The sequence below is a fragment of the Chrysemys picta genome, chromosome 24 (assembly GCF_011386835.1).
Source record: "Chrysemys picta bellii isolate R12L10 chromosome 24, ASM1138683v2, whole genome shotgun sequence".
Taxonomy (NCBI): Eukaryota; Metazoa; Chordata; order Testudines; family Emydidae; genus Chrysemys; species Chrysemys picta.
The window spans coordinates 1,053,917-1,078,720 of record NC_088814.1 but is presented as its reverse complement, the minus strand read 5'-3'; the positions used below and the strand labels follow the sequence as shown (position 1 = coordinate 1,078,720).

At 57.1% G+C, this 24,804-nt stretch overlaps 1 protein-coding gene across 1 annotated transcript; it reads right to left on the bottom strand.

Moving 5' to 3' along the window:
* Window positions 1-963: 963 nt before the first annotated feature.
* Window positions 964-24,791, bottom strand: EZH1 (enhancer of zeste 1 polycomb repressive complex 2 subunit). Its single transcript, XM_005314477.5, is given in 21 exon segments — window positions 964-3,236; window positions 3,845-3,929; window positions 4,674-4,736; window positions 4,739-4,753; window positions 5,551-5,632; window positions 6,356-6,451; window positions 6,980-7,158; window positions 9,819-9,944; window positions 10,405-10,445; window positions 11,325-11,416; window positions 12,640-12,836; window positions 13,358-13,538; window positions 14,164-14,255; window positions 15,117-15,280; window positions 16,451-16,553; window positions 17,313-17,486; window positions 18,209-18,329; window positions 20,934-21,053; window positions 21,366-21,494; window positions 22,065-22,185; window positions 24,637-24,791. Coding segments are annotated over 21 exon segments (2,253 nt in total). The 5' UTR covers window positions 24,648-24,791; the 3' UTR covers window positions 964-3,175.
* Between the last annotated feature and the right edge of the window lie 13 nt (window positions 24,792-24,804).

Here is a 24,804-nt window from a genome sequence, read left to right as displayed (position 1 = left end):
CCCCAGCCTCGGGTTTGTTTGTGCAGCGGCAGAAGGGGGTTTCCCTGCCTGGGGACACTGTGTGCTGGCAGGGACACAGGCCCCTTGGCTAGCAGGGGGCAGTGTCCTCCTGTGGGTGGTAGAGCCGGAGCGTCCCTGCTACTGCCTACGGGAGAGGGGGGTCAGAGCCAGGCCCAGAAGCAGCCTGGGGGGCTGGAGAGTTACGCAGCTGTGCCCATCCCTAGCACCGGGCAATGCTGCAGGAGTCGATATTGGTGAACCGGGAAGTGGGCGGGCTCACCCGCCTACTACTAAAGGCCCCTCCCCCAGCCTAGCGGGAGGGACCACTGGACCCAGTACCAAATGATTACTTGGACAACTAATAAAAAAACAGGGAGGGAGGTGACTGTCAAAGGTTCAAAATCAGGGAGCCGGATGGGGACACCGAGCAGAGAACCCCGGACAGCGCCCACTGCTCCTCGAAGGTGGCAAGGGAGCCAGCGGACGCTGCCCAGTGGAACTCCGCCCGGAGACGTGAGACCAAGGAGGTACGGAAGTAGGCCCCACAGTCGCAGAGCACCCCCTCGTCCAACATCCTCTCCCTGGTATTCTAGATGGTGAGTTTGGCCAGGGCCAGGAAGAGGTTGACGAGGAGGTCTCGCGACTTTGTGGGGCCACGGATAGGGTGTGCTGCAGGAGTCACCGTGCCCCCCCACCCCCCAGGGCTGCTGCTGTTAGCCCTGTCAGGCCTGCGGCGAGCTTGCGGGTCAGAACAGAACAATACTGCAGCCAGATGCCCACGTGCAGCAGGGCACCTCCAGGGCAGGGAAGTTCTTGGCAGAGCCAAGCTAAGGATCGGCCAGCATCCCACTGGCCCCTCGCCGCTCCTGTGAAGCGCTCTGGTGCATCCAGGCCCCAGGGCAGCGGGGCGCAGGGGTGAGCTCCCACTCAGGCTGGGGTAAGAACGGACGCTGGCAGCCAGGCTGGGGAGGACATTCACTACCACTTTATTAGGACAAAGATTACAAGCCACATCAGTTTTAAAGTGCATATCATTCACGGGCAGCAGACCACAGACACAAAGCCTCTCACTGCGCAGACAGCCACGGGCAGGGGCAAGTCACTAGCTAGGTGGGCGGTATGGGGCCGGGGAGGGGTGGGTCGCTCAGTCAGACAAGGGGGCCCAGGCGCACACCCCTGCCAGTCCCAGGGAGGGAGATGGGCCTGGGCACCCTGGGGGGAAGCAGCACGGGCAGGACGGGCCTTGGGCCCCGCTCGGCTGCCAGCAGCAGGAACAGATGCCTGGCTCTCCTCCTGTCTCCCCAACCCCTGCACAAGCCAGCCCTTTGCTTCCATTCCTGTTCCGGGACACGACCCTGCTGTCTGAACTGACCCCCTCCCCAGCACCAGCTGGGCTTGGGAGGGAGGGGGAACATGCCCCACTGAAGGATGGTACCTTGCGCTGGCAGCGGTGTCCTCAAACCCAGAGCCGCCCAGTCCCAGCCCCTTGGCTGGGTGGGAGGCTTAGTTTAAAGTGCTCACTTGATTTCTTTGCATGGGGTGCTGAGAGCAGACCCTGCCCTGCTCTCCACCTCTGGGGAGCCTGCCCCTCCGGTCCGCACTGCTGGGAGGGGGCCTGGCGGTCACCGGCCACAGCAGCGCCAGCAACGTATTCACAGCAGGCAAAGCTCTCGCTGCTCCAAATGCCACCCCGAGAAGAGTTCTGTGCAACGGCAGAAGCTCCAGGCCGGAGCGGGGAGCCAAGCGGGGCTCGTAAAGTGCCTAACGGGTACTGTCGGGGCAGCCCGGCCCAGGGGAACCTGCCGGCTCCACTGTGTGACGCTGGAGCACCCAGCCCAGCGCTGGGCAAGCAGAAAGCTCTGTGCTATCTGCGGGCCAGGAGCTCTCTGATCTCCCGTGGGAGACCCATACTTCCAGCCCCACTCTACAGCCCCAGAGAGGCCCCAGCCCCACTCGCTGGTCAGTGTGGAGCAGTGCCCGGTAGTTCAGTGCCCAGCGTTCGCAGCGCTGCCTGGCTCTGGCAGGATGGGGAGTGGAGAGCCCGAGTTCCAGCCCCAGGGGCAGTGCCAACTGCTCAGCCCTGCAGCGATGCGGGTTAAAGCGTCTGTGTCAGTGGCACGCCAGCAGCAGCACCACTCACCTGGCTGACAGAACAGAAACCATCAGGGACCAAGAAGAGCCCATGGCCAGGAGGGGCCGTCCCGGCAGTGCCGCCCGCCTGTTACGGGCTGAAGGCTTGACATGGGAAGGGCCCAGGCTGCCCCCCACTAGCCCCAGGCGCAGGGATCTGGAGCCACGCGTGGCCTGTGGCACCCCAGTTCTGCAGAGCAGGGGGTGCGCGACGCACCAGGCTCCAAGGGCCCGTCCAGGGCAAGAGGCAGAAACACGTCACCCACCTGGCGTTCCGCAGAGCCTGGCTGGTGGGAGTTGGGGCCTCCCACGCCCCAGCTGGCCTCGCGTTTCCTACCCCCTCCCACCAGCTCCTCTGGCTTCTAAGGCAACCCCACGACCGACACACACTCGGCTCCTCCTGGCACCATCGTATCGCGTAACCAGCGTAACTCCTTGCCCCGGGGACCCCTCCACACGCTGTGCTGGGCGGCTCCCCCCTTTCGCCAGGCGGCCGGGAGCGCCCGGGGGCCCCGGAGCCACGCTGCAGGGAGGCGGGACTGACCCTCCGTGGGGTCGGACCATGTGCTAGCAGCCTAGGCCCCAGTACTTCAGCATGGAAGGAAATCGAGAGGTAGCCACAGATGCCCCAGGGATAAAAGCTCCCTCCAATGGCTGCGGCATGAGCAGAACAACATCAAGCACCCGCTCCCCGCATGCAGGGGGGTCGCTCCAAGGTCCCTTGGCTCCAGATGCAGCTGGTCGCTCACGCAGGTTTACAAACAGACTGAGCATTGCTTGGCCAAGCCTCTTCCTTCCAGTCCCACGGCCTCAGTCTCTGGAGCCGTCCAGCCCAGGAGCGCCAGCGCCCGCCTGCCCCGGAACCGAGCCCGGGGCCTGCTACCCCAGGCAGCGTCTGGCTCCTGCTCCTGCCCTGGGCTTTGCTCCCAGCGCCTGGCTGGAACAACACTCGGGACACAGCAACGGGAACAGGGGCAGCAATGATGGAGCATGGAATGAACACGGCATTGGGGCAGCCAGGAGCAGGGGCTGTGCCCGCGGGGGGCTAGATGATATCCGTCTCCCTTTCTATGCCCACGTACTTCAGGGCATCGGCCTGGCTGTACCTGCAAGACAGGGACACTGGCACGTAGTCACTTCTCCAGCAGCCTCTTTACCACCAGCCCGTCTCTCTAGAGCAGTGGTCACCGACCCGTCGATCGCCATCTCCGGCAGCACAGCGGGGCTGCCTGCCCCAGCCCCATGCCTCTCCCGGAAGCGGCCAGCGCGACCCCGGGGGTAGGGGTGTCCCTCCGCGCACTGCTCCTGCCTGCAAGCACTGCACCCCAAGCCCCAGCCCTGACCCCCCTCCCAGAGCCAGCACCCCATACCCCCCCTGCACTCAACCTCCCTCCCAGAGCTTGCACCCCTCACCCCCTCCTGTATCCCAACCCCCTGCCCCAGGCTCAGCTCAGATCCCCCTCCCACACTGCAAACCCCTCAACCCCAGCCCAGAGCCCCAACCCCCTGCCCCAGCCAGGTGAAAGTGAGTGAGGGTGGGGGAATGGAGTGAGAGGGGCCGGGCTTTGGGGAAGGGGTGTGGCTTCAGGGAAGGGGCAGGGTAGACCCTGGGTTGCCCTTAAATTCAAACAAGTGATCTTGGGTGTAAAAAGGTTGGAGACACTGCTCTAGAGATCTTCCCACCGCGCACCCGAGTAGCCAGGCCCCGGCTCACCTGTAATCAAAGAAGAGCTCCTCCCCAGCCTGGATGGCCCTCTTGGCAAAGATTCCTATCCGGTGGTCTCCATTCACCATCACCACTGCGGCAGAGAAAGGGGTCAGGGCTCGGCTCCCAGCCCGGCTCCCCCCAGCACCCCGGGAATCGCCCAGGGGTCTGGCTAGCCAGCAGGCTCTGCCCCGGGCACTCAGCAGCAGGAGGGCCTGGCAGAGCAGAGAGGACCCAACTGCAGGGGAGTGCCTGGAAACCCAACACTCGGCCTTTCCTTTGGGGTTCGGCCCCCCCCAGAGCTCACAGACCCCGAAGATGCTTCCAAGAGGCTCAGGAGACCCCGCGTCACCCAGGGCTCTGTGGGCACTTCCCGGATTCCCTGTCTGGCTGCGGCCGGGCAGAGCTCTCTGTTGCGGAGTGTGGGGGAGTTAGGGCCCTGCACCCCTCTTCCCGAGATTCACTGCGACTCTCAACCAGCCAGTAAAGCAGAAGGTTTATTTAAGGACAGGAACACAGTCTCAAGCAGAGCGTGTAGGTACGACCAGACCCCCTCAATTAGGTCCCTCTGGGAGGTTCAGGGAGCTTAGACCCCAGCTTGGGGTTCCCTGCGTTGCACCACCCAGCCCAAACCGAAACTAAACTCCCAACTCCTCCCGCTGCTCCTCTCCTTTGTTCAGTCTCCCGGGCAGAAGGTGTTAATTCTCCCCACCCCCGTTCCTGGCTCAGGTTACAGCTCAGGTAGCTTCCTTCAAGGGAAGTCCCACATCCCCACTGCAACCCCCCTGCAACATTCCCAGGTCAAATCTGCCCTGCTCCTGCTCCGTCACACTCTCACCTTTGGCATAGCAGTTGGGGTTCACAGAGTGGTTGGCAAAGCGGATTTTGTTTCCTTTGCGGTGGCATCAACAACGAAATCTATTAGGAAAGAAAACCACAGAACCCTGAGATTCCCGGCAGACCAAGATCCCACTAGCTCCGGGGCTCGGCTAGCCCCCTTCCCCCCCTCGACTAGCTCCAGGGCTCGGCTCGCCTCCCTCACCCCCCACTAGCTCCGGGGCTCGGCTACACTCAGCGAGTCGGGAAGCTCTGCCCAGAGCCAGAGCAGAACAATGGCCTCTGAACTCAGCTGCTCTTCAGAGCTGGGCACACAAAATCCTCCCGGGCTCCGGAGGGTCTTTGCCGGAAGGAATTTATTCCTCAGGAAAAGCCAGCGGGGGCCAGAGCCCCCAGCTCACCCAAAACCTGTCGTGGAGTCCTGCTCCTACACGGATCCCAGCACCGCCGGGGGCTGATTGCATTCACTGCCTGTTTCCACAGCCCGGAGCCAAGCCGAGAGCTCAGGAAGCGAATCCCTCTGGCCTGGCTGCTCTCCAGCCCTGCTCGGGGCTCACAGCTTTGCCTTTCTAGAGTTTGATTCTGTCCTCAAAACCACGGGGCAGCCACTGAGTCCCGGTGCTGCCAAGTGCCAGGCGGTTACAGGGAGCTCAGACGGTGGCGTCACAGAGCAGCCTGGCCCAGGACTGCAGAGGCAGGCGTCCAGCAGCTGTGGCAATGGGGAGACACCCCAGGTGATCCCGAAAGCGCAGTGCCTGGGCCAAGCCAGTGTCGAGCCTGGGAGACTCCTCCAGGCGCGGCTGTCGGCTCCTCCCCCCCACAGCCAGACATTGCCCTGAGTGATGCTAAGGAACCCGGGTCCCCGGCTGGGAAGTTACCGTTGTTGAGGTTGAAGAGGAAGCTGGACATGTACTTGTCATAGACCTTCCCCCGCCGGTCGGCCTCGTCCTGAGAAATAAGCTGGGAAACGGGCAGGACTTAGGCTGTGTCCCGGGGGACGGGGGTCTCCAGGGCCAGGGAACAGTCCCTCTGCATTGGGGCAGAGGCTGCTGGCCGGCCTGCTCAGGGAGAGCCTCCCTGTGCTCCGCCGGCCAGCACGCGTATCGTAGCCTCCCTCTGCAGATGGCCGACCACGTCGAACGAGGCCTGGTCACACGCTACACTCCTGCCATGCCGGGCACTCAGACGACACGCGTCTTCCGAGGGGCCGAGTGCTTTCACCCACCGAGACAGGAGCCCTTGGGCCTGAGCTGCAGACGATACCGAGCACCCACAGCTCCCAGCTGTTTCAATGAGCGGTCGCTCAGTTCCCTCCACAGACCGGCTCAGCCTGGACTCCTGAAAACTCGTTTCCCCAAACCAAGGCCATTTTCACAAGCTTCGCCCAAGATCACCCAGTGAGTCTGGGCCAGGACCCAGCCCTGCTCCATCCCAGCCCTTCCCCTTAGCCTTTGCTAGGCCCCTGGGCGGTTAACGGGTCTCATTCGTTGTTATGCACCTTTGAGGGTGGGGAAAGCTGAGAACATCTTCGAATGGTTTCCTCTAACTACGCACATGAACTGTGCCCCACAAGCATGAGGGCAGGGACTGCTTGTTAACCGGGGCTGCAGCCCCAAGAACGGTAGCTAGGCACGTCTGCATCACCCCGGACCCATGGGGACGGGCCGAGATGGCTTTACTAACCTCACCACAATATTCAGAGATAAATTCATTCTTCTGCACCGATTCCTTGATGAATGTCCCCCAGCCAGCGACATCTGAGGGAGCCAGCAGCAAATGCTAGAGTGCAAGAGACTTGGGCTGAATCTGCAGAGCTGCTGCCCAGCGGCGTGTGCAATGGAAGGAAAACACCCCGACAACATGCAGACAAGCCCAGCGCCCCCCGGGAATCGGCTCCCCTGCCCCCTAGTGCTCGTCTGTGCATTGCTGGTATTACCGCTGCGTCTAGGAGCTTCGACCCATCACGCCCAGGGGGCCGCAGTCCCAGCCTCACAGCCACTGTCCTTGCAGCTCCATTAGTCCTGTTGAACCCTGGCCTGTTTTCTAAGGATCTCACCCCTTCCCCTGAGTTCTGTTCCTTCCTGTGCTTCCTGTTCCCGGGGCCTCCTCCTGCATCACTGTTCGTTCAAACCCTGCCTTTGAATCTGAAAACCCTTCGGGAGCCTAGGGAACAGCCCAGCCACCCCGTGCCCCCTTCAGCTCAGGCCTGGTCTCCGGGGAGGCTGCGGTCAGGGGGGACAGAGCAGCAGGGGCGGATTTGCTCCAGCCAAGGTGCTCTGCACACTGGGGGAGGGGCACAGCAAATACCTTTTTGAGACCCCGCTGGATGCTGCAGTTCTTACAGGAGACCACCTTGCAATCCCAGTGCTCCGACGCCCCGCAGGTCAGGCACAGGTCAGGGTCACACTCCCGCACGGCCAGGTAGCACGGACACTGCTTGGTGTTGCACTGGGTCTTACAGCGGCAGCCCGGGAAGCGGTTCTGACCTGCAGCGAGACACACCCAGATTACACAGGTCAGACTAGAGGATCCCCACTGGCCTCAAACCCCAGGGACACCCCCCAGCTGGAGAGGCTGCTGGCTGCGGTGTGGCCCGAAGAACCCGTCCCAGCACTGCCTATCAGGCCTGACAAACTCACTACAACTAACCCGCTGCTTTCACAGTTCTTCCAAAGGGCGTGGGAGGTGTCCAATGACCACTCACATCAGACTGAACCTCGTTCTCATTGCGGGAGGTACAGCCAGGTGATAGGTCAGGGGCTGTGCGCGCGCTGAAAATCCGTCCCGAACACGTGCTCCGGAGGCAGCGCCGACAAACGAGTTTGCTGCCAGGCATCGGATGCTGATTCGCCTGCCTTGGTTCAGAAGGACATTAACCATTCTGAGCCAAACACACAGAGCTACGTTTGCACCCCAAGTCAACAGGAAAGGAGCACACAGGAAACCAAGCAGTGGGGCAAAGAGTTTTTTCTGGGGGTGCACAGCCCAATGATGCACTTCAAATACTGGGGGGCCGAGTCAGCACCATCCCCCATCACTGAGGAAGCAGGAAGGTGAGCGCTGGGTCCTGACTATGGGAGATGAGAACTTACTTCAGACAAGGAATTCAGCCTGTTCAAGTTAAAACTCCAAGAGGCCTGTTATACTCTCACATGTTTCCACTATTCACACTCACTATTCACGAGTCTTTGAAACTCTGTCCTTTGTTAATAACCTGATCCTTGGATTTTATTTTAAATCCGTCTCAGTGCTGTGGTATTAAGTCAAATGTGAACCCTCAGCTGAATCGAACAAGCTGGTGCGTAGACTGCTCCCTTGCGACTAGGGAACCTGGTAATTACTGACAGGGTTGGATACTACAGGGGGGAGTTTTGGAGGATTTGGGGGACTGAGCACATCAAGTGTTAACCTGCAAGGCAAAGTGGGGGCTGGCATAAGAACATAACGGCCAGACTGGGTCAGACCACAGGTCCATCTAGCCCAGTGTCCTGTCTTCCGACAGTGGCCAACGCCAGGTGCCCCAGAGGAGATGAACAGAACAGGGAATCATCCAGTGATCCTGGGGAGATTGTTTGGGGGTGTCAGAGAACCAAAGGGTTAGAAGAGACTGTAAGGGTCATCTAGTTTGACCCCCTGCAAGATGCAGGATGTGTTGTGTCTGACCATCCAAGAGAGGTGGCTAGCCAGGGAGCTGACAAACCGTTTAGAACCAGTGAGAGTCACGTGGTGAGGTGGGGCGGGGGGGTAACACGCTGAGAAAGTATCCCATAGGCAGAGACAGGTCAGCCTGCCTTTGCCCAGAGCTGCCCTGCCAGCCCACCCGATGAGGGAACAAAGGGAAGTGGGGCTGGGGCTCCGCACCAGTAAACACAGGACATGGTTTTCAGGTTCCTCAGCCATAAGGAAGTAGAGACAGCACCGCAAAGGGAATAATGCAATCCCCCGGAGAGCACCACTGGCAGCAGGCAGGTTCCCTGCTCCCCTCTCGCCACCCGACAGCGCCCCCCGCAGCTCGCCGGCAGTTCCCCGCTCCCCTCTTGCCACCCGACAGCACCCCCCCACAGCTCGCCGGCAGTTCCCTGCTCCCCTCTCTCCACCCGACAGCGCCCCCCCCCGCAGCTCGCCGGCAGTTCCCTGCTCCCCTCTCTCCACCCGACAGCGCCCCCCCCCGCAGCTCGCCGGCAGTTCCCTGCTCCCCTCTCTCCACCCGACAGCGCCCCCCGCAGCTCACCGGCAGTTCCCTGCTCCCCTCTCGCCACCCGACAGCGCCCCCCCCCGCAGCTCGCCAGCAGTTCCCTGCTCCCCTCTCTCCACCCGACAGCGCCCCCCGCAGCTCGCCAGCAGTTCCCTGCTCCCCTCTCTCCACCCGACAGCGCCCCCCTGCAGCTCGCCGGCAGTTCCCTGCTCCCCTCTCTCCACCCGACAGCGCCCCCCGCAGCTCGCCGGCAGTTCCCTGCTCCCCTCTCGCCACCCGACAGCGCCCCCCGCAGCTCGCCGGCAGTTCCCTGCTCCCCTCTCGCCACCCGACAGCGCCCCCCCCCCCGCAGCTCGCCGGCAGTTCCCTGCTCCCCTCTCGCCACCCGACAGCGCCCCCCGCAGCTCACTGGCAGTGCAAGAGAGCAAAGCTACACTGGGAAGTGTTTAGGGCACGGAAGTTCTGCAAACAAAGGGGCGCATGAGCACTGCAGTATGTGGCGGGACCCCTGTGGCACGGCAGAACCCTGGCATAGCATGAAAGCCAGGGACATTTCTCTTCCCTCGATCCCAGAGAGAGATTCCAAAGGCGGAGGGGGATATAAACAGCGCTCTGGGAACAGAACTGTAGCACCGTCGAGTGCCGGAGACGAACTCAGCACGTCGAGCTGCTAGTAGCACAGCAGGGGGCCTGCGGGGCACTGCACACGAAGGTGCAGATGTGAGTTTCACTATGGAAGTGTCATTCCCCGCTGACAGCCCACGATTTACTACAGAACACACCACTTCCCCTGACTGGGGCAGACTGCCAGCCAGGCCTCGTGCACTTCGATTCCAGCCACCCTGCATAAGCTGCCTGGAGGCGGGAATGCGAGGGAGCCGCTGTAACGTCCCGCTAGCGCCTCTGTGCAGGGAGCAGGGTGACTGGCTTTGTGCCCAACTGGGTCCTTACAGTCAGGATTGCACTGGCAGAACTTTTCACAGAAATTCTGAGTCATGATGCAGGGGCAGGAGCTGTCGCAGGGGTGGTCGGGGTGGTCGCAGGGCTGGTAGTTGTACACCTGGGTAGGTGAATTATCTACAAGAAGAAGAGGGGAAATGCCATGGTTACAACCCACGCCCCGCAAACACCCATAGCCGCGGAGTTCCTGTGCACCAGGCATCAGAGCAGGCCATTTCCAGTTCTGCCAGCAGAGGGCAGGCAGCCGGTAAGCATGAACGCCTTACAGACACTGCACTGGGATCCCAGGCACATGATCTGTTTACTTCGCTCCTGATCAGCCCCCATCAGCCCCCGGCACTTGCCTCCGCCTGGAAACGAGAGGGTGCCCAGGACGAGGCGGATGGGAACTTCACAGGCTTCCCACATCAGCCAGACAAGGCGCAGCCGGGGAGCCAACAATAGCACCGGCCCCCGTGGCTGCTGCTGGCCTGTCGCTCCCAGCTCGAGCTGGCCGGCTGGAGAGACTCTCAGCACTACACAGCGCCCTGACGCTTCTCAAACCCAGCCCCAGATCACGGCCAGCGACGCACGGTACCTTTCTTCAGCTGGATCTTCCTGCAGTGCGCAGCCCACAGCCTGAAAGAGAAACACAGATGTGGGACTCGGGCGCCTACCCGAGGAAGGTCCAACCGCGTCTGTGCCTGGACGCACAAGGCTCCCAGTCAGCTCAGCAACTGGAGAGGTGAGATTCCATCGGCAACTGGGCTGCCAGCTTCGGGCACCAATAACCACCAGCTACTGGTCACAGAGCCGTGGACCGAACAGAGCCAGGCGTCTGGGAGAGACGCTCCTTAGGGCAAACCTTAGCGTCAGGCGAAACCCCACGGAAGACAAACAGCTCGGCAGGATGGATTAGAACAAGTGCATGAGAAGCTGGTTAGAAGCCAACCATCTTCCAACCGGGCCTTGAGGGGACTGACTCTCACAGGCAGCTGTTCCCCAGTGGCTACCAAGCTGCTGCTAGCGGCATGGGTACCAGGGCCCATGGATCCCACAGCAGCAGCAGAGAGACGGCTGGGGGCCAATTCCCAGCCACCAGCACAAGCAGCTGGGAGAACGGAGAGCATGTGCAGATGTGGGGCAGATGGGGATTCAGGAACACAGGCAGGGTGCGCATGGGCAGATGTGGGGCAGATGGGGATTAGCAGGAACACGGGCAGGGTGCGCATGGGCAGATGGGGATTCAGGAACACGGGCAGGGTGCGCATGGGCAGATGGGGATTCAGGAACACGGGCAGGGTGCGCATGGGCAGATGGGGATTCAGGAACACTGGCAGGGTGCGCATGGGCAGATGTGGGGCAGGGTGTGCATGGGCAGATGTGGGGCAGGGTGTGCATGGGCAGATGTGGGGCAGATGGGGATTCAGGAACACAGGCGGGGTGCGCATGGGCAGATGTGGGGCGCACAGGTTCGGGCTGCACGTTAAGAACAAAACAAGCTTGCTGGGAACTTGCCTGTGCTTCCTTTTTTTCTTCTGGGACGGATTCATGAGCTCGCTGGTCGGCAGTTTCATTATCAGGGATTCTTTCACCGCAAACTGGAAGACCTAGAGAAGAGTTCAGCTCGTTCAGATCCTACCCTGGAGGGCAGGCCGGGCGCCCGGGGGAGATTGCTGCTGCTGTTCGTTTGGAAAGCAAACCCCTCCCTCTTGCCAAAACACCTGGCTGCAGAGCTCGTGCTCCGGGGACGATCAGAAGCACTAACCCTCGCAGCTCCAGCGTGACGGCAGGGCAGGGACACACTGCAGCTAGCGGGGCTGGGGGCCGCAGTGATTTTCACCGTATGGAGCGTGTGCCCGTCGTGCCTAGAGCTGAGCGATGGAAGCTCATCCTCGTGCCCACGCGACTTCGCGCTGCCCCTGGTTCCGCACGCCGGTGTGAACCCAGCCAAGCCGGATGCGTGACAGCGCGAGCACAACGAATGGAATCCAGCACAGGGCCTGGGGTCCCTAATTCTTCAGACGGGAGCTGGGAAAATCCCCAAAGGGCAGCAATAGGGACTCCAGGCTGGGAGAACACACACAGAGGGACTTTGCAGGTGCTACAGGGCCTCCAAAAAAGCCACCCTCAGCTTTCTGCACACCGGCAGGCTGGAGCCTGAGCCGCTGCAGGGAGCCGGCAGGTACTTTTCTACACACGGCCCTCTGAAAGCCTGGCCTTGCCCAGGGAAGAGAAGAGTCAGGGGAAGCCTGGATCCAGGCCTTGTAAATCCCTTCGAGTCTACTCCACAGGCAAAGGAAGCGGAGCACACAGGCTGGGCTGAAACCAGAGCCAAGCAGTCAGGGCAGTGGGATGGTGGAGGCGGACTGAACCGCGTCAGGACGCATTGGTACGAGGCACCAAATCCTCAGCTCTGCAGAGTGGGTTGGAGGCAGGGGCAGAATCCAGGGCCTTGTGGTGCTCTCCTTAGGACAAGCAAACTACTCTGCAGCTGCACCACGGCAGGCTCCTCCCTCGAGACCATGACTGACACGTCAAACAGGAACGCTGGGCGTGCGGGACGCTACCAGACCGATGGGGCAGCCGGCATCCTCCGAGGCGGAGCAGAGGGAATATCAGACCATGGCACTCCAAGGAAGCAATTCCTTGGGCACCAGCCACCCGCACAGCCTGAGCGGATAAACGACGCGGTTACCTCACTAGGCCCCTCAAGGCGGGTTTCCGCTGGTCTCTCTGTGGCACAGAAGGCAAAGCAAGAGAGAGCACTGCTCCCAAGGCTCCCTCCCCTCCCGCCCGCCCAGGAGCGGCCCGCGAGGATGCCAGGCCATACCTGCTTGCAGGTTTTCGTTCCCAGCAGCCTGGCTATCGAGCAGAAGTTGTTGAAGTAGGTGCCGTGGAGCACGCGGAAGAGCGACTCCTCGGCCCCCGTCCACTCGACGGGTTCCTGCGGCGCTTCCATCACAAAGAGCTGGGAGGAGGCAGGGCTGCCCTTCTGCTTGGTGGGAGTCTGGCTTCGGGAGTTGGCCTCTAACAAGACCCAGATGACAGGAAATACAGCAGTCAGCAGCCACAAATACGGACTCCCACGCTGGGGAGCCTGGGTCTGCCAGGAGCCAGCCCCTCACTCCCATGGCCCCCTCGAACTCCTCCCACCCGTGGCAATCTCCCCAGCAGAGCTCCCGCCAGGGCCCAGTACCACCCCCGGCGGGTCTGTCCGTGCAGGGCAGCAGAGAATAACGCGAGCTGCTCCCTGTTGCAGACCAAGCCATGGCAGGGCAGCACCCTAGCCCAGAGGAGGCCTGACTTGCGGTGGCCAGACACACAGAGCCGTGGGAGAGGCCTGTGGATCGATCCGTGGACAGAAGGGGACGCTCTGATGAGCCCGTTTGCTCCTGCTCCCCCTGCCTGCCGGGCCAAGCCAAGGAGCCAGGCTACCCGGTGCAGGCGGGAAAACCTGCCTTGGCGGCTCTCCAGTGCCGGCTCTGCAGCAGCCCAGTTAGATGGAAGTGGGGAGAGTATGGAAATGCAAAGGCTCCGAGGCATCATACCTGAGGAACTCGAGGCCCAGTCGTTGCCTGTGTCTCTGTCGCTGTCTCCCTCTCTCGTCTCAGCGATGGAGGAGGACGAGGGGTTTGAGCTGGAAGCACTGACCACATGGTGCCTACGGCGCCGCCGACCTGAGCATTTGGACCTGGGATTGTGCAGCACTGCAAACTCCTTGGCTCCCTCCTGCAATCCGACAGCGCATGGCATGTGAGAGCCGCGCAAGGGAGGCAGAGAGCTCCGTTCCACAGGCCCAGGGCTCTGCACTGCAGCAGGGACCCTCAGCTCTCCGGGGGGGGGCCACAGTCCCTGCAGCCCCTGTCACAGTGAGACTCCTCCTGGTGAGGCTGTGACCTGCCCATCTCCACTGCCTTGTGCTGCCAGCAGCCCCCGGCCTCTCCTGAGGGACAGCTCCCCTGCTCCAGCCAGTGCAGTGTCAGCCAGAGGGTGAGCTCCCAGGGGCAAAGACCACGTCCCCTTGTATGCATATTCCCCAGCGGGCTGATCTCATCTGCTGCCGGGCCGCACGCTGCTTGCCAGGGCCCTGGCTGTGGGCGTTGGGGACTGGTGGCTGGATGTAGGGAACACAGCCAGGTTATTTTAAATACAGTTTCCCATGCGGAGCACTGGTACCACCCAGCGTCGCACGGCCTCGCCTGGTTGAGACCAGCCAACACTCCATGGCTGGAGGTTTGTTCACATGGGTCTTGAGTGAGGACTTGTGCTCACCAACTCCTGTATCTGACCCTGGAAGCACTGGGACAGTACAAAGGGCCCTGCAGGTAAGGCAGGAGGGATCCCAGAAACCTACCAGCCAGAGGAAACAGTCTGTCCCACAGGGATCTGGCTCGATCTTGATCTCTCTGTTCTTCCGTTTATAGACATTAGGAGTCGCATGGAAAGCTGAAAAATACAAGCCACCTTCATCATGTTAGCACCAGGCACCTTCCAATGGAGAGGGTCATTTGTCCCCACAGCGGAGGAGGCAGCCGACGGCCCAGCACGCGTGGCGAAAGGTGCTGAAGTGCAGGGCTGACCAGGCACCACGGGCACTGACTGGGAGTCCTACGCTACCAGGGCACTTAGCCACGTCCCCTGGCCACCCCGCGCTCACCAAGGAAGGAAACCTAGATCTGTGATGTTGGGACACCCGAACACCTCCCAATTCCTGGACAAGAGACTTAACAGGAAGTTTTACTTTTAAACTGACACACACACCCCCGAAGCATGGTCGTATTCCAGCGTTTAATAACAGAGTCGAGCTGAAGAGACTCCTGTAACTCCGCAGCGACCCCCAGGAATAGAAAGGCAAAGCAATGCTCACAAGGCTTTAGCACGACAAGCTGGAGGAATGGGCCCAGCGACTCGTTATGACAAAGCAGTCAAACGTGGGGACGGGGCAGACCACAGTGAGGTGTCAGCGTAACGTGTGTCAGGTCTGTGCGGTGCAGAACCGGGGGGCCTCACTCAGCAGGACTGGCATTCCCCACGTACTGCAGCTAACCCATCCGTCCGTCCGTGGAAATCAGTGGGGAAGATACAGACTCACGGCCACTTTAACAATGCAAGTAGGTGCCTAGCCGCCTGAATGCCTGTGTCAATCTGGCTCTCCAGGACTGCAAGACTACACACTACGCAGAGCATCAGGAAAAGACAACGGCACCCGCCCGGTATAGTCTGGAGTGGGGGCAGCAGAATCACTGTGTGGGGCAAGGTAAAGAAAGGGGTGGAAATGGTGGAACCTCCAGCTGAGTCTCAACTTACGATGCAGAAAACAGTCATATTTGAAGCACCGTCTGCAGAAGAGCGTATGGAAAGAGTGCAGGGACTGCTCCCGCTGGACTGACTTTGCACATGGCCCATCAATGTTTGGAGTGCACTGGGGGGGCAGCACATTCGGATCCGACTGTTCAGTAAGTTCCCTGTACCTGTTTTAAAAGAAACCATGCATGTGTATTTTCCCACACTGCTCTATGTCACCGCAACTAGCCGCTCGGCTCCACGCGCTGATCGACTTGGTACAACGGGGCTGAGTTCAGGGTGTTGAAACAGTCAGAACTTCGCTTTTCTCCTAGCAGGCTCCCATTAGGCTACTTTCATTCTATTCCCCGGAGGCCTTTGTTCAGTGTTTCCCCATCTCCCATAGAGACCGTTTGTGACAGACACGGCGATTTATTGCAACATCCTGGGAGACCTTATTGCATTAAGTTTATGCATCTTTGGGATCCACTGTATGAAATGAATGCTTTATGGGCCAGGATTGTACGTAACCTCTCCACGGGGCAGATGTGAGACCCGGGGGCTCAATGGACTATACTGAACAATGGGCCAGACAAGCATGGACTCTTGCAACAGTGTGAAGTGGTTTTCCTGTGGGAGGTAAATGCAAATTCCCCACCTCTGGTTATGCCAAACCCCAGCCTTCGGAACCAGCACCGAGGGGAGAGCCATTGTCAGCTGATCACCTGTGACGTGAGGCCAAGCTACATAAAGGAAAGACTGAACTAGTCATGGCTGTTCTGGTTCTGAAAATGAGACTGGTAACCCAGGGGAAAACCCAGCTGTGAGTTTTGAAGGACTGACACTACCGGAGCCCAAGGCTGGAGTTGGGGTGACCTCGAGTAAGCTTTAGCCTGTGTCTAGGTTCTTTGATTGTTTTTAGCATGTCGTCTTTGTAACGCTTTCACCTTAAGAAGAAACGGGCTTGCTTATAAAGAGTGTGGGAATCTGTAACTGTGGCAATTACGATGCTCACTGCCCCCGGAGAGAAAGCAAAGCACAGACGCTGGACTTCTAGGCAGTCTGGCTTGTTGGGGAGGATTTCATAGCACAGGCAGGGAGAACCCGTCAGGAGGGAGAGAGAGACATGGGTCTCGATCCAGGAGAGGTGACGGCTGAGGAGCCGGGAGCCTAGTGTAGGTGCCTAGAGGGACCACGGCGGGGCAATGCAGGTGCTGTTTCCCTGAACTCTGACACTGTCCATGGGCAGATTCCGGTCTACTGCACTAGTCAGACCAGCATACGAGTATTTGCTGAACTATCTTTGTTAAAAACTGGAACTGATTCTGCTAGACAATGTAACCAGGAATGTCTCCTACCGCTCTTTCATGTCTTCCGGGAAGCCGTTCTCAGGAAACATTGAAGAAATAGCACTGAAGATCATGTCATTTGGGAACTGCTTCTTTGCACACTTTTTGTTGCCTACACCAAAATGACAGAAGACTCCTGAGTTAAGCAGGACTCGAAAGCGCCTTTCCCTTTTAGGGGTGGAGTTACTCCAGGGATGCTTTGGGTCCCATTTTAAAAGGTAGAGAGAGAATCACACAGTCATCCAACAGAGAATCCTTCCTTAGTCCGACAGCTAGGATAAGGAACATACCGTTCCAGTGGTGCCCCTTCAGCAACGCCATCAGCGAGACTCAATGATGATTCATAAGGGAAAAATGACTACTTTGTGCTGCAAGGGGACTGAGTGCACGAAAACCCTTCCCCAAATGCCGGAGGGGATTTAGAGAAGCAAGACTCTGCCTGGACTCGGGTTTTACTCTTGGATGTTTCATAACCAGACTAAAATATCAGCAAGAAGATGCGTTAGCTGCGATCGCCAGGACCTTACACACAATACTTTGGAGTCTCTGCAGCTGAGAGATAGAGATTCTCTGCTACTGGTATCACTCACTCATCACTCAGAGCAGTCCGAGATTAAATCCACCACTAAAGCTTCCTGAGATTACACAGCACATGTGAAAATCCCACTGTTCTCGCTTCCTCCCACTGACACCCACCCCAAGGAAACACTCCAGTAGCATCCCAGGGGGAGCAAGGACATGCCATGGAGCTGTCTAAGTGGCACTTCACTCCTTTATTAGCAATCAACACGATGAGTGCAGGAGGGCACAGTGACTGCCGGGGAGGATGGAGGCCACCAGACACTGTCCCAGCTTCTGCTGCCAAACCCACCTTCCATTGTGGTTCGCTTTCTTTTTCTTGTGACTGGCAGCTCCTCCTTCCCATCCTCCTGTTTACCCTCGGAGTCATTGAGCCCTTCCTCTTCCTCATCCGAGTACTGATTCAGAGCGTCAACAAGCTCCAGGAACACAGCGTCGCTGATAAGGACGGACCCTGTAATCATCTCTAGAACACAGAAATATCAGCTGCTTCGTGGGCGTGCTGCAATCTTCCAGCCTGGGGTTTGGTGGCAAGCCTAAGTCAGCCACAGGACAGACTGCTTGTTAGGAACAGCGCTTTCATGACAGGATTTGCCAAGGCAGGGTGTGTTTGGGGAGGTGGGGGAGATGTTGACTGTGCATCACTCTTAGTCACACCTGTCAGCCAACACATGGAGCAACAGAGCCAGCCCCTCTACCCAGCTGAGTAGTAATTGCTGTAGAAACAGACACTCACTAATTAAGCCATTTGGGGCATGGGATGGGAGCCAGCTTTTCAGTGTCTCCTACCTCCAAGCAGGGCCTTGTGAGGGGCTAGGCAGCTCGGTGGGAAAACACACAGGCTTTTCACCACTGAAGAACTGATTCAAGTCTTGGCTCAGGTCACAAGTGAAAGGAGTTTGCTGGTCTCACCCTAACCCTTAATGGATATCTGCCATCGTTATACAAATGGCAGTGCAAGGCCCAGGGCTGGACCTGCCTGAGGTGCCTTGGCAGAGCTGAGGGCCGGGAGACAGGACCAGGCCAGCAGGGGCGCTCTTGCTTTACATGCTCCCTAGTCTAGGAGACCCTCCGCAGCGGCTGGTTATCGCTACTGCTCTTTGCCTCCTCAGCTGCTCGGAAAGCCTGGCCACGCTCCCTGCTTGCAAGCCGGTTCAGAAATGCAGAGCACCCCTCTGCCCAGGTTACCTTCCTCGCCGTGAACTTTCCCGTCGTAGTTATTAATTAGCTCTTCGATGAAGGTTTCGTCTTCCTCCTTCACCTCGTCTCCCATGTAGGGGATGTTGCATAGCACAGTCTCATCCTCCACCTGCAAACAGGTCAGGCAGCCAGCGCTCACCGACAGCCAGCCAGAGGGCAGCCTTGTGCCTGCTGCTTCCCGTTCACACACGGTTCTGCAAAGACTCGCCCTTCCCAGACTTCACTGCTACCCTGCACACTGTGAGGCGCTCTGTTCATAACACACCCCCTGCCACAACAGAAGGGTCGTGTCTCCAGGGCCCAGAGGCATTCGGAGACACAGGAGAGAGCCGAGCAGGTAGCGGGGGCTCATGAGCGGGGCAGAACTGGGTTGGCACACAACGAAGAGCACACGGTAACTCCTCCCTGTCTGAAGTACAGCGTACACTAGAGGAGCACGCTCTCCTTACACACAGCGGGGACAAAGGCACTCGGAATACCCCAGGGCTACACTCAGTGTTCTGACAACTGCCGTCACTCCGTTCTGCCATAGCTGCTCCCCACTGGCCTTAGCGAGTTACTGGAGCAGGCAGATCTGTATACTCTTGCAGCAAGCAAACGGCCAGCAGGAAATAGCTGCAGATTGACGTTTGTTTCTTAAAGAATTTTAACCAAGAAGCCAAGAAGGTCACAGCATTAATGCTGTGCCAGAAAGTGTATTTTAATCATTCTGTGCCGTCCTGTTCTCTCAACAGCAGCACCGTTGGGGGGGGCGGGGGTCAGTCACAAAGGTAGGCACTGCCTAACTCATTTGTTGAATATTTCATTATTTTAAACTAGGGCTGTCAAGTGATTAAAAAAGTTAATCGCAATTAATCGCACTGTTCAACAATAACAGAATGCCATTTATTGAAATGTTTTTGGATGTTTTCTACATTTTCAGATATATTGATTTCAATTACAACACAGAATACAAAGTGTACAATGCTCACTTCATATTTATTTATTACAAATATTTGCACTGTAAAAAAATAAATAGTATTTTTCAATTCACCTAATACCAGTACTGCAATCTCTCTATCATGAAAGTGCAACTTACAAATGTAGAATTATGCAAAAAAAAAAAAAAAAGATTTAAAAATAAAACAATGTAAAACTTTAGAGCTACAAGTCCATTCAGTCCTATTTCTTGTTCAGCCAATCGCTCAGACATACAAATTTGTTTACATCTGCAGGAGATAATGCTGCCTGCTTCTTGTTTACAATGTCACCTGAAAGTGAAAATAGGTGTTCGCATGGCACAGTTGTAGCCGGCATTGCAACATATTTACATGCCAGATGCGCTAAAGATTCATAGGTCTCTTCATGCTTCAACCATCATTCCAGGGGGACATGCGTCTCTGCTGATGACAGGTTCTGCTCGATAACAATCCAAAGATTGTTCATTTTCATTTTCATCATCTGAGTCAGATGCCACCAGCATTTTCTTTTTTGGTGGTTCGGGTTCTGTAATTCCTGCATTGAAGTGTTGCTCTTTTAAGACTTCTAAAAGCATGGCCCACACCTCATCCCTCTCAGATTTTGGAAGGCACTTCAGATTCTTAAACCTTGGGTCGAGTGCTGTAGCTATCTTTAGAAATCTCACATTGGTACCTTCTTTGTGTTTTGTCAAATCTCCAGTGAAAGTGTTCTTAAAATGAACATGTGCTGGGTCATCATCCGAGACTGCTATAACACGAAATATATGGCAGAATGTGGGTAAAACAGAACAGGAGACACACAGTTCTTCCACAAGGAGTTCAGTCACAAATTTAATTGACACATTTTTTTAATGAGCATCATCAGCATGTCCTCTGGAACGATGGCTGAAGCACGAAGGGGCATACGAATGTTTAGAGCATCTGGCCCGTAAATACCTTGCAATTCCAGCTACAACACTGCCAAGCAAACGCCTGTTCTCACTTTCAGGTGACATTGTAAATAAGAAGCAGGCAGCATTATCTCCCGTAAATGTAAACCAACTTGAGCGATTGGCTGAAGTAGGACCGAGTGGACTTGTAGGCTCTAAAGTTTTACATTGTTTTCGTTTTGAGTGCAGTTATGGAACCAAAAAAAATTTTACATTTGTAAGTTACACTTTCACAATAAAGAGATCGCACTACAGTACTTGTACAAGGTGGACTGAAAAATACTATTTATTTTGTTTATCATTTTTACAGTGCAAATATTTGTAATAAAAATAATACTATTAAGTGATTGCTGTATACTTTGTAATAGAAATTAATATTCGAAAATGTAGAAAATATTTAATAAATTTTAATTGATATTCTATTGTTTAATAGTGCGATTAATCAGTTAACTCACGCGATTAACTCAAAAAAATTAATTGTGATTTAAAAAAATTAATTGTGATTAATCAACAGCCCTATTTTCAACAGAAACAATTCCACAGTTTAAAAGAAATCAGCCACTAAATCCAGGCACTAAATCCTGCCAAGGCAGCAGTCAGACTTGGAGACTTGGCCAGCCCTCGGGATGTCGGGGGAACTGGCAAGCCAGCTCGGCTATTAGGGGATACAGCATCACACGAGACGAAAACGTTCCCTTCCAACGTCTCGGGAGCAGCGGAAGACTCAAAGGGAGCAGGCTGAGGAAGGTATCTGCAACCTCAAACATGCAGGGATGACGCATTAATCGTCTCAAAAGTCTCACACCACAACGCGCTCTCACATACCATGAAATTCTGCTGAAGAGGGGACCAGGAATACATAATAGGCACCAACGCTACTGTGTTTAGGGACCTCATGAAGATGGTCTGGTTTGGGAATCCAGGGAAATTGCTCTCGACGGTACACTGGAGAACAAGCAAAGACAGGGACAGTAAGAAAAGGGCAGTTCAGACACAGCGACTGCAGGACAGAAACACACTTTGATCCCGTCCCACAGGTACGGCTACTGATCTTCTGAGCTTTACAGTCACTCACAGTCTTCCCTGGACATTCGCCCCAGGGTTTTCTTTTTGCCCCCATTTCTGCAGCCTGGGGGGAGTACAAGGCACAGTAAGAGACTGACACGCAGAGAGCGGAGAAAGGTACAGCCCTCTTCACCCTCCCCTGCAAAGCCCTGGGCTGTACGCAGCTCGCATTTCCACCTCCTTCTCCTGTACCTGTTTCAGGAAAGGGTGCCCAGTGCCAGGCTTCATTAGCGGGACTGGCTGAACTCGAAGCTGCTTCCAGTCTTCATTCAGAATTTGAGTTTTTTCTTGAACCTTTGCAAAATTGGCCACAAACAGAGCCTGGAATTAGAAAGAGAAGTGCTTACAATCCTCAAAGCAAGTTTAGACTCAGATTGCTGAAATCCCTGCTGGGAATGTGTGACACACAGCTGCCACTTTCAGCAAAGGCAAGGAAGGATATTATTCCCATTTTACAGACAGGGAACTGAGCTTCAGAGGGACTAAGTGACTTGCCCAAGGTCATACAGAGACTCTGTGGCAGAGCAGGGACCTGAACCTAGGCTCTCCAGTCCCAGGCAAGTGCCCTGATCACCAGATCACTCTGTCACAAGGAACACCAAAGAAAGATTCTCTACGTCCCACACAGACACTGATCACTGCCTAGTCTAACAGCAGAATGTGAACAATTAAAACAACTCCACAGATTATAAAGCCTGAATGGCCCATTCCCATGGCTCTTCTCTGAACCCTCTCCAATTTTTAAACATACTTCATGAATTACAGACACCAGAACTGGACACAGTGTTCCAGCAGCCGTCACAACAGTGCCAAATACATGTAATCTCCCTACTCCTACTTGATATTCCCCTGCTTATACATACGAGGACTGGCCCCAGAAAATACATCTACCTTCGCTCCCATGTTTGCCTGAAACCTCTTGAGTTGCCGAAGACGCATATATTCAGACTTGACTTTCCTTTTCCAGTAAATAATGCACTTAGACGTTGGAGGAGGTGGGATTTCCATTTTCCTGAAAAACATAACAGAAAGGTAGCACCCAAACGACAGAGTGCTTCTTCGCAAACACAAGGGGTTTCCTAACAAAAACGGTGTGCTGTGATTCTCAGTGCATCACCAAGTTTATCAGGCAAAAAAAGTACCTGCGTGCGCAGGCCACATTGGTTCTGTTTGTTTAGGGAATAATTATGGCGCAAACCGTACCTAAGAGAGGCACAGAAAGTCCTTAGAGCCAAGAGGGCACTGGGTGCTCAGGACAGAGCATTCATTGGCAGGGGTCTCACCTATCTGTGCCCCTACCATGGCTGGTCCCAACAGCATGAGCCTGGGTGACCTCCTGTTTGACTAAATATTCTGAGCAGCTCCTCTGTTCCATTTGCCCAGCAACAGACTGAAGGCAAAGGTGACACTGGCTTCATTATACACAGACGGGAATCACAGCTTGTGCGTCCGGTGACCCACTAGCATATTCCTCACAGCACAGAGCAGGCCACAAGTCTTTGCTTCTCCTCCTCAGGAGTGCACAGCAAAGGGTTATTTATTAAAGATGCCAAACATTCTCTGAGGCAGCAAAAAAATCAAAACTAAGAGCCAATCGCACACACCAAGAGGCGGCTCCGGGGCTGTCCCCAGGGACTGCAGGGTTACAAAACATACTTCTGCAGGGTTAAACCTCCTTAAAGTTCACCCAGTGCCAACCACGCACATTTCCTCTGGACCTAGTCTTAGGGGTGGGAGACACGATCACAACATGCATGTGACAATGGAGGAAGAGGTGTGTGTGTGTGTGTTTCTCTCTCTAACACACACACACACAATGCAGCAACACTATACGAGGGTCTGATCTCACGCAAACTATAGGTGCACGCCTGATTGTCCCAGGGAGTCAGGTTAGCCTTTGCAGGGAGTTACAGTCCATTCCGGTTCATCATTTAACTCTTGTTTGCATTATTGTTGTTCCAGTTCACCCAAGAGCCTGGAGACATAGGTAGGGATCTGATCCCCTCACTTCCAAGCAGACCATAACAGTATGGAAGTCTTTGGACAATTAGGATTCTGAGACATACAAGAAGGTTTTCAGGATTATACTTTTGTTTTCCTGTCATCGGCTGGGATTTAACGGTCTGATTCCCCTTGGGGTACAGTTTCAAAGTGATAGTTCCCCAGCATTCAAACGTCTCTTTTACAAGAGGTACTGCCAGACCCCCTCAGAAGCACCCTGGGCAGCTTTCCCTACTGCCTGGAATAAGCCTCCTGTGGGTGATGGGGTTAAAATAACCTCCACGGCACAAACCACAGAGTTAGGCTGAGAAAAACATGTTCAAAGGGGCATTTAACTGTAATTAGAGTCAGCAGCAGCGTCAGCCACAAGCACAGTGGGGTGTTACGTGCGTCTGGGACAGAGGGGAGCATCATTCGGCTTCAGCCCATGTTCTAGCCCCAGTAAGTCAGGGAGCGAAGGAACAATGTCAAAAGCAGAACAAACACCTAGTGCTCAGACACACGTTTTAGTTACAGATTGCAAATAAAGGAAATAGGACGTGTGATGGTGCCGCCCCGTTAGCTGGAGGCAAAACGATGGCACGCAGTAATCTGACCCCCAGCTCACCAACTCCCCAATACCCCCCCTATTCCAGCACCCCAATCCCAGACATCCTTAAACAAACCCCACAGATGAACCCCAAACCAATCCACCCCACCCCACATACTCCCCATACCCCAGCCAGACCTGCCTGTCCCAGTGCTCCCCATAGCCAGAGGCCCCCCAGCCCCCTCTCCCACAGGGTGGTCAGCCCATATACCTGCTTCCCACACCGCAGGAGACCCCAACACAGAGCACCCCTCCCCCCAGAGGGGCCCAGCCCGAGAGCCCCCCCGGCCCACGCCCCTCCCCTCAGGAGGGGCCCAGCCCCAGAGCAACCCCCGGCCCACGCCCCTCCCCCCAGGAGCGGGCCAGCCCCAGAGCAACCCCCGGCCCACGCCCCTCCCCCCAGGAGGGGCCCAGCCCCAGAGCAACCCCCGGCCCACGCCCCTCCCCCCAGAGGGGCCCAGCCCCATAGCAACCCCCGGCCCACGCCCCTCCCCCCAGAGGGGCCCAGCCCCAGAGCAACCCCCGGCCCACGCCCCTCCCCCCAGAGGGGCCCAGCCCCATAGCAACCCCCGGCCCACGCCCCTCCCCCCAGAGGGGCCCAGCCCCAGAGCAACCCCCGGCCCACGCCCCTCCCCCCAGAGGGGCCCAGCCCCAGAGCAACCCCCGGCCCACGCCCCTCCCCCCGGGAGCGGGCCAGCCCCACAGCCCCCCCGGCCCACGCCCCTACCCCCAGAGGGGCCCAGCCCCAGAGCCCCCCCGGCCCAGGAGGGGGCCAGCCCCAGAGCCCCCCGCCAGCCCCAGAGCCCCCCCCCGGCCCACGCCCCTCCCCCCGGGAGCGGACCAGCCCCAGAGCCCCCCGGCCCCGTTACTCACGCCTCATCCATCGCGCTCAGGTGACCTGGAGGCCGCAGCACCCCCCCCCCCGCGTGCTCTGCGCCTGCGCCAACCAGTTCGCCCCGCCCTCGCCGCTCACATGCCCTGCCCCCTCCCAGGAGGCTCCTCCCCTCAGAGCCGTATCCGTGCTCAAAGCCCTGCCCACTT